Source organism: Oncorhynchus masou, chromosome 19 (genome assembly GCF_036934945.1).
Source record: "Oncorhynchus masou masou isolate Uvic2021 chromosome 19, UVic_Omas_1.1, whole genome shotgun sequence".
NCBI lineage: Eukaryota > Metazoa > Chordata > Actinopteri > Salmoniformes > Salmonidae > Oncorhynchus > Oncorhynchus masou.
The window spans coordinates 22417681-22427744 of record NC_088230.1 but is presented as its reverse complement, the minus strand read 5'-3'; the positions used below and the strand labels follow the sequence as shown (position 1 = coordinate 22427744).

General features: G+C 42.6%; 1 protein-coding gene across 1 annotated transcript; it reads right to left on the bottom strand.

The window, feature by feature from the left end:
- Positions 1 to 7246: 7246 nt before the first annotated feature.
- On the bottom strand, positions 7247 to 8974 carry LOC135506011 (fatty acid-binding protein, brain-like). Its single transcript, XM_064925339.1, has 4 exons — positions 8806 to 8974; positions 8489 to 8661; positions 8004 to 8105; positions 7247 to 7532 (listed from the first exon to the last, which is right to left on the bottom strand). Exons 1-4 carry the CDS (start codon positions 8876 to 8878, stop codon positions 7482 to 7484), a joined length of 399 nt encoding a protein of 132 aa, XP_064781411.1. The 5' UTR covers positions 8879 to 8974; the 3' UTR covers positions 7247 to 7481.
- Positions 8975 to 10064: the final 1090 nt, after the last annotated feature.

Genomic DNA, 10064 nt, shown 5'->3' with positions numbered 1-10064 from the left:
TTATTTATAAACCCTCTTAGGCCTCATTCCCCCCTATCTGAGATATCTACTGCAGCCCTCATCCTCCACATTCAACACCCATTCTGCTGGTCTCATTCTGTTGAAGGTCCCCAAAGCACACACATCCCTGTTCGCTGCAGCTAGCGACTGGAACGAGCTGCAACAAATACTCAAACTGGACAGTTGAGTGAGTCAGAAGCAGGTGAAACGTTTTAATTAAACAACAAAACAAAGAACACAACATAAACGTAAGGTAGACCGCTGATACACAAGAACAATACCAACTGGTGAGTGAACATGGGAGAATGGAAATTGTGAAAGTAATGGAGTCCAGATGTGAATCATAAAGATAAACAGGTGCGAGTAATGATGAGTGCCAGGTGTGCGTAATGATGAATCCCAGGACCGGTGGTTAGTACTGTGGCGACGTCGTACGCCAGAGGAGAGGAGCAGGAGCAGACTTGACAGTACCCTGTTTTGTGTTGCCACCATGTTGTGCTTCTGCCATGTTGTGTTGCTACCATGTTGTTGTGATGTTGTGTTGTTATCATGCTTTTGATGTAGTGTTGTGTTGTCTCTTCGTGATGTGTGTTTTGTCCTATGTTTTTATTGAATTTATTTGACATTTTTAATCCCAGCCTCCTGTCCCCGCAGGAGGCCTTTTGCCTTTTGGTAGGCCGTCATTGAAAATAAGAAGTTGTTCTTAACTGACTTGCCTAGTTAAATAAAGATTAAATAAACATTTTAAAAAACAGTACTGAGTCCAAGAGGTAAAGAGTGGCAGACAGGCTCGATGTCAGGGCAGGCAGAAGGGTCAGGCAGGCGGGTACGGAGTCCAGAAAAAACAGGCAAGGGTCAAAACTGAGAAGACTAGAAAAAGAAAACTTGTCAACCACCATCAGGATGGTGATGTTGCCGTTTGACGGAGGAGGCCCAGTGACGAAATCTAGGGAAATATGGGACCAGGGGCGATGAGGAACAAGAAATGGCTGAAGGAGACCAGACGGAGCTTGCCGCGGAGTCTTTCTTTGAGCACACACCATGCATGCAGCGACGAAGGTCGAGACATCAGGAGCCATGGTTGGCCACCAGAAGCGCTGTCGGAGGAAAGCCAGGGTACGACGAGCACCAGGGTGACAAGTAAGCCTGGAGGAATGAGCACATTCCAGGACTTGGGACCAAACCGAATCAGGAGCGAACATCCAGGTTAGCTAGGCCTTCCCCAGGGTTCATCTGGTAACATTGTGCTTTGCGAACCAGAGACTCAATACCCCAGACAACCGCAGCTGCCAAACCATGAGGCAGGGAGAATGGTCTCTGATTCCGAGGGTGTGGCAGCGGAACTGCACAGGCGGGAAAGGGTGTCCGGATTCACATTTTTGGACCCTGGGCGGTAGGAGATGGTGAAATTAAACCTAGTCAAAGACAGAGCCCACCGGGCCTGCCTAGAGTTAAGGCGTTTAGCTGTGCGGAGATATTCCAAATTCTTGTGGTCGGTCCAAACCAAAAATGGATGCTCCGCCCCTTCCAGCAAATGCCTTCACTCCTCCAGGGCCATCTTTACTGTTAGGAATTCCCAGTTGCCAATGTCATAGTTCTTCTCCACTGAGTTGAGACGACGGGACATGAAGGCACAGGGATGAAGCTTATGGTCCTGGACAGATCTCTGGGAAAGAACGGGCCCTACTCCCACGTCGGAAGCGTCAACCTCCACCACAAACTGACGAGTCGGATTCGGTACTGACGAGTCGGATTCGGTACAGGTTGCTGTAGTCCCGAATGAAATGGAGGTAAAAATGAACAAACCCCAAAAACTGCTGGAGCTGCACCCTGGATGTGGGTTGGGGCCAAACCACCACCGCTCTCACTTTTTCCAGATACATCTGAACATTCCCTTCAGAGATGATGTATCCCAGAAAAGTGATTGTGGACCGATGGAACTCTCACTTCTCCATTTTAACAGAATGCACTGAAGAACTTGTCAAAGAGAACGTGTTCCTGGGCAGAACGGGAGAAAACTAGAATGTCATCGAAGTATACAAAAACAAACTGATTCAACATGTCCTGGAGCACATCGTGGAACACAGCAGGAGCGTTAGTAAGTCCAAACGGCATGACCAGGTACTCATAGTGTCCACTTGCTGTATTGAAAGCAGTCTTCCACTTGTCTCCTTCGCGTATCCGAACAAGGTCGTATGCATTCCAGAGGTCCAGTTTAGAAAAGATGGTTGCTCCCTGGAGAGGTTCGAAAGCCGAGGAGAGGAGTGGTAGCGGGTACCGGTTCTTGATCGTGATGTCATTGAGACCCGGGTGATCAATACATGGACACAGGGTCTTGTCCTTCTTTCCCACAAAGAAGAACCTTGCGTCGGGAGGAGAGGCCAAAGGGCGAATACTTACAGCCGCCAGAAATGTATCAATGTACTCCTCCATGGCCTTGGTCTCAGAGCCAGACAGGGAATAAATCCGGACTCAAGGCGGTGTGGTGCCTGGGAGGAGGTCAATCACACAGGTCATGATACTCGGTGGAACGGCAGAGAGATCCGAGGCTGAACTTAATCCAGCAGGCAGTCATTTAGGGGAAGGCTGCGCCACCTTTAGGCAGTATGAGTGACAGAACGTGCTCCAACCCAGGATTGAACCTGTGGTCCAGTCAATATTGGGATTGTGCTTCTGGAGCCAAGAAAATCCCAAAACCACGGGGATGTTAAGGAGACTCAATGAGAAGCAGCTGTATTGACTCGCTGTGATTACCAGATATCCACAGAGTCATGGGAACAGTGCTGTGAGTGACTCTGCCAATGGAACGGCCGTCCAGTGCTCTGGCATCCATGGGAATGGAAAGGGGTTGAGTGGGAATACCTAGTTCATTCTCGGGGACTTCTGGGTTCCCTCGAAGGTGAGCAAGCCACTGCGGATGAACAAGTGTGCCCGAGACCAGACCTCCTCTCACTGCTGCATTCCCTTAGGCATCCATCAATTCTAATGGTGAGAGCGATGAGGTAGTCGAGGTCCACCGATAGTTCCCGAGCAGCTAGCTCATCTTTTACCACCTCAGATAATCCATGAAGAAAAGTATCAAAAAGAGACTCTGGATTCCAGGCACTCTCGGCAGCCAACGTGCGAAAATCAACCTTGTAGTCTGCCGCACTATGGGAGTCTTGACATAATTCAAGAAGTTTACTGGCCGCCTCTCTCCACGATACTGGAGAATCGAATACCTTCCTCACTTCTGCCATGAAATCCTCCAGATGACAACCAATGGCGGATTGATTCCCAAACTACCGTAGCCCAGGAAAGAGCCCTTCCCGACATTAGCGTAATAACATATGCTATCTTAGATCGGTCTGAAGGAAACAAAGATGGCTGTAGCTCAAAAATGAGAGAGCACTGAGACAGAAAACCCGTCAGATACCAGGATTCCCAGAATATCGCTCCGGAGGAGGTAAGCCGGGGTAACTCGGGGAGCCGGGGTAACTCCCTGATTTGCTCCATGATCTCCTTAAACCCTTGCTCGTGTCGTTCCGTCATGGAACGGAGCCCATCCAGATGGTCCTGTAACAGCTCCTCATTTCTCCCAATAGTGGCTCCCTGCAGGGAGACAGCGTGGCGGAACTGGTCCAAGTCTGCTGGGTCTGTCATGGCCAGTTCGTACTATAAGGACACAAGGCAAGACCCAGATGCAGACACAGGAGGCAGATGGTTAGAGTCTTTTTTGTTGATTTACAATCCAAAAAGAGTAGACAAGAGAATGGTCGTGGACAGGCAAAAGGTCAAAACCAGTAGTGAGTACAAGAGGTAAAGCTTGGCAGACAGACTCAATGTCAGGGCAGGCAGAAGGGTCAGGCAGGTGGGAACGGAGTCCAGAAAAAAAACAGGTAAGGTTCAAAACCCGGGAAGACTAGAAAAAGAGACTAGAAAACAGGAGCACAGGGAGGGGTTGGAGACAATAACAAGGACAGGTGAAACACATCAGAGCGTGACAATAACTTACTATGAAATGCTTACTTTCAATGCAGTTTTAAGAAAATAGAGTTTTAGAAAATCTTTAATAAATAAACTAAAGTTTGGTGGGGGGGTCAAACAAATGGTGGGGGGGTCAATGCAAATAGTCCGGGTGGCCATTTGATTCATTGTTCAGCAGGCTTGGGGATAGAAGCTGTTAAGGAGCCTTTTGGACCTAGACTTGGCATTCTTGTATCGCTTGCCGTGCGGTAGCAGAGAGAACAGTCTATGACTTGGGTGACTGAAGTCTTTGACAATTTTTTGTGCCTTCCTCTGACATCGCCTAGTAGACATCGCCTAGTAGGTCCTGGATGGTAGCAAGCTTGGCCCAGTGATGTACTGGGCTGTACGCACCACCCTCTGTAGCGTCTTATGGTCAAATGCCGAGCAGCTGCCAAACCAGGCAGTGATGCGACCACCAGGCGGTGATGCGACCAAACCAGGCGGTGATGTGACCATGCTCTCGATAGTGCAGCTGTAAAATGCTAGCAATAGTGTATTATATTAGGCTAACGTATTATAAGTTGTGTAATAATTTGGGACATGTTGTCTATTTGAATCATTATGGAACACAGACCATACATAGCAGTTTAAACCAAGTGCACGGGTTCATGACAACTCGCAGCATATGTGAAGTGTGAAAGCATGTCTATGTGTGAGTGTGTGGCGTCAATATGTGTGTGTGTGTGTGTGTGTGTGTGTGTGTGTGTGTGTGTGTGTGTGTGTGTGTGTGTGTGTGTGTAGTATTTTTGAGTGTGTGGGTAGACTCTAGTGAGTGTAAATAGAGCCAGTGCAAGGGTGTTAGTGAAAGACAATTAAAATAAATAAATAATGAAGGGGGTCAATGTAAATTGTCCTGGTAACCATTTAACTAACTGTTTCATAGTTTTGATGTCTTCACTGTTATTCCACAATGTAGAAAATAGTAAAAATAAAGAAAAACCTTGAATGAGTAGGTGTGTTCAAACTTTTGACTGGCACTTTATATATATTGTGCATAAAGGCTCTCCAAACCTGTTTAGTGTTTTAATGTTTTCCAAATACTTTCCTAATCCGAAATACTATACAATATCAGAGTATTTTCTTACCTACCAATTGGTGCTGAAAATGAGATATATGCGTGTATTTCTTTCATTTGATCCCTAATATTCTAAACATTCTCTCCATATATTCTAGTGAGTCTGTCAAAACAAAAATCAATTAAATGTACACCAAATTTAAAGGGATGATCTTACATAAATACCCACCTGTCCAACATCACTACTCTGGACGGCTCTGATTTAGAATACGTGGACAACTACAAATACTTAGGTGTCTGGTTAGACTGTAAACTCTCCTTCCAGACCCATATCAAATATCTCAAATCCAAAGTTAAATCTAGAATTGGTTTCCTATTTCACAACAAAGCATCCTTCACTCATGCTGCCAAACATACCCTTGTAAAACAGACCATCCTACCAATCCTCGACTTTGGCGATGTCATGTACAAAATAGCCTCCAATACCCTACTCAACAAATTGGATGCAGTCTATCACAGTGCAATCCGTTTTGTCACCAAAGCCCCATATACTACCCACCATTGCGGCCTGTACGCTCTCGTTGGCTGGCCCTCGCTTCATACTCGTCGCCAAACCCACTGGCTCCATGTCATCTACAAGACCCTGCTAGGTAAAGTCCCCCCTTATCTCAGCTCGCTGGTCACCATAGCATCTCCCACCTGTAGCACACGCTCCAGCAGGTATATCTCTCTAGTCACCCCCAAAACCAATTCTTTCTTTGGCCGCCTCTCCTTCCAGTTCTCTGCTGCCAATGACTGGAATGAACTACAAAAAGCACTGAAACTGGAAACACTTATCTCCCTCACTAGCTTTAAGCACCAATTGTCAGAGCAGCTCACAGATTACTGCACCTGTACATAGCCCACCTATATTTTAGCCCAACCAACTACCTCTTTCCCTACTGTATTTTATTTATTTATTTTGCTCATTTGCACCCCATTATTTTTATTTCTACTTTGCACATTCTTCCATTGCAAATCTACCATTCCAGTGTTTTACTTGCTATATTGTATTTACTTTGCCACCATGGCCTTTTTTTGCCTTTACCTCCCTTATCTCACCTCATTTGCTCACATCGTATATAGACTTGTTTATACTGTATTACTGACTGTATGTTTGTTTTGCTCCATGTGTAACTCTGTGTCGTTGTATGTGTCGAACTGCTTTTGTTTATCTTGGCCAGGTCGCAATTGTAAATGAGAACTTGTTCTCAACTTGCCTACCTGGTTAAATAAAGGTGAAATAAATAAATAAAATAAATAAATGTACTGAAAATGCTATTAAATTAAAACTCCATGAGAAAGTCTGTTGACCAGCAAGTGGGAGGTTGAATTCCATTTATTCAGCCATGCAATGGAACTTCACCTGCAAAGCCAGTAAAGCACCTGCATAGGAAGTGCATAAGAAAAGCATATGTAGGAAAGAATTGGGCCCATAGAGAGCAATGATATTAGAGTATTTATACGGGCACTAACTCCATGGCTCGTTGGCCAAAGCCTATGGAGAAATTAATGGAGTTTTTGTAGGATTTTTGTATAAACGCAGAAAATAAGCTCTGCGGTAAACACAGGCTTAGCCAGGGGATCTTAAGTTCATTTTATAAGTTCATCTTCATCAGCTGACGTTCCTTTTTGTCAATTGTGAGGCATTTGTGTCATTAAAAAAAGCACACAAAGCACATAAAGGATTCCTACTTCATAACTGTCATGTTAACTGATTGATATTATCTCACAGAACAAAACGTATAAGATCTCCTAAACAAACCTGTTAAGCTCAGACCGTATTTCCTGTGTTTATCGAAAAAACCTATTCTTTCACATTTATTTTCTCTATAGGAATGTCTGAACGAAACAGAAGTAAATCATTTTTCGTTTTTTAGGATTACGAGCTGGCGAGCTCTATTCATTTCTCCGGCGCAGCTCCTCAAAATAATATTTGGTGCACGCAGACACAGCCGCACAGACAGATGCCCCTTCGCAACACTTTTACAACATGGTCTTCCTAGGCATGTGAGCTTGAGTTCTGCTGATATATTGTATCGAATAGTCATGACATGAATACATTGTGGCAGACACCTGTTTCCGAGGCATGCCCAATCCTTGAGTGAGTGAATATGTTGACGTTGAGGAAATTGCACAACAATGGGTATCAAACAGTCATTTACATAATAGAGTAAAAACATATTGAATTTTGAGTGCATGTTGTTTTATTTTAGTATGTTTCACACAGGTTTACAAATGATGAGCAATCACCAAATGAAAATATATAAAAATGTCTTACAAAAAAGACTTCCAGCCCATGTTGTAAAACATTTGGAAGGATGAAGTGCAAAGGTCAGCATGCAGTAAAAACAAAACACTTCTTGGCTGTAGTCCAGTAAAATGGACTCAAATGATTTAACTAGTGATGTCTCCCAGCTCATGCCTTCTCATAGGTACGCACTGCCACAATGTCTTCAAATGTAAGAGTCTGTGAATGAGATAAAATAACAAATACATCTCTGTGCATTGAAGATATCAAACATGAAATACAGTATAAATAACATTCATAATGAAAAGTTAGATATTGCTTGATGGACTCTTAAAATAAGAGTCCAGTTCCTATATCACATCAGGTCAGACTGGAACTGAAAGTTGCATAATATGGACTATTAGAGGTCACTCCTACAATTTGTGGGAAATGTAAAACTAGAGTCATAATGTTAAACTGATGAGGAACATGCACATTTAAAAAAAAAATATTTGCATATATCACTACACTGAGAACTATGCTACTATGCTCAGCAGTACCAGCTTCAGCATAAAGGCTTTCAGCATAGAAATACCCTCTACACCATTTCTAGTACTAGTACTAGTGTAGCCTTGCTTCCCCATCACCTTGTTTCAAAATCCATATTACCCAGGAATTCTAATTTTGGAATACATTTAAGAAGGCTCTTACCATGACCAATTTCCCATCCTTGATTTCTCTCACAAACTTGGTCTCCTTGCCGTCCCACTTCTGAACGTGAGCAAGTTTATCTCCATCCAAGCTCACAGTGGACTGCAACCAGATGGGACAAATAGGTCAGAATATTGCTCTCAACAACAAGTTAAATAGAGTTACAATATATTATGGTAAATTCTATGAAGACATACATGCAATACTTCCAAAGTTCCAATGTTTCATAATCCAGACCATATTACATATTACTAATGCGGCTAAATATAAACAAATTGAATGAAATTTGTCAAGTAAACATGTTAGTCAATGCATTATTAAACGCTGGATACAATACATTCAAACGTTGGACTGGGCTCTTTAACAGGTTCCTCAAACCAACCCAGTGAAAAATATAAGAGCTGTTCTAGCTGACAAAGCCTATATTCAAGTTCAGTGTCTAGTGCATATATCGCTTTTAAAAAATCACATATTGTAACACTTACTTTACAGTTTCTGTCATCTGCAGTGGCTTCATCAAACTCCTCTCCCAGTTTGAAGGATATTTCAGTGTTCTTGAAAGTACTCTGGGTTTTAACGACCACTTTGTCCCCCTCTTTTGCGATGATAACGGTTGGTTTGGTCACATTTCCAACCTGCCTTGTTGCAAAACCAACACCTGTAAAAGGCAATGAGAGGTGGGATCATGCAAAATGAATCACCTGACGCGCAACTACTGTACATTATGTCATTGAACAAATATACAGGTAATAAATAACTTTTCTAATTATTAGGTTATAACTGTAAAGTCATGAAAACTTACCAAGTGCTTTCATGTACTCATCGAAGTTGTCACTGTCGACCAGTTTCCAGGTGGTACAGAAGGCATCAACCATGATGAAGAGTTAGAGGACCGTGCAATAAGGGAACTGAGGTAAAGTTGATACGGATGGTGCCGGAGTCAATATGAGCTTTTTCACATAAACCTTCATTATTTGTCTGGGGCTTATTAATATGCTCGTAGGGGGTGGAGACTTACTTCCTATTGGCTCAGGAGATACTTTCTGTCTTCTGATTGGTGTTGAGAGCTTGTAAAGCTATGCTTTGATTTTCACTTTACATAGCATGTGCCATGCCATGATTTGACACACCTATTGCAAAATACACATATTATTTATCACCTGCTTGTGCATTGATTGCAGTTGCAGATCCGTCTTGTTGTGACTTAGAGTAAACATACTAGCTACACTAATCACTGTCCCTGCTCTGCAAGACAGACGGTAAATGGAATGTGTCAGATCTAGGGCTGAAAACCCACCCAACTGGAATCAGAGTTTGTTTGACAAATCTTTGTCATTAAGTGGATTAATCCACTCTAACAGTCCCATGGGCTTTCTGCATTGAGGACAGTTATTATGCATTCTGTGTGCATTCAAGTACCAATGTATTTGTTTTAGGCAAAGATAGTTCTTCATTTTCAGTATCCTAAATCTGAAGGAAAGTACAAATCAAACATTTATGTCTAAAATATTATTGGGTAGGCTATGGATACTGTAATTATTCCATAGCATGATCAGGTTTGGACTATTCTGATCACATATATAACATATGCTATACATGTATGAATACCATTAGGAGACAATCATCTTTTTAACTAAAGATTTTCAGCATAATGTTCAGTGCTTTGCTTCCAATAGCTTTGAAATTTGATACAGAGCTTTTTATGTGTAGTTTAATAGAATGTATATGTATTATTACAGTAGCATGGATAATCCCTATTTGAAGAAATATGTCTCCTTGATGTATTGTTTAATATCTACTCAGTAAGTTGCTTTATATTTCATGACAATAAAAAAAGGGTGTTAAAAAATATAATGTATATTTGCGTGTGGATTTTGTAAAAGATCCATTCATGTTGGTGTGAAAGACATGTTTGGTGCCCTCCTCTGGCCAAATCAGTCCCCACCAGACACTATGGTGCAATATAAGGAGAGATATAAATTACATCTACAAAAACAAACAACATGGTTTCATTTTTCAAGGTACTGTAGCCTTTCTTTCGTGGCCAACAACACACATCAA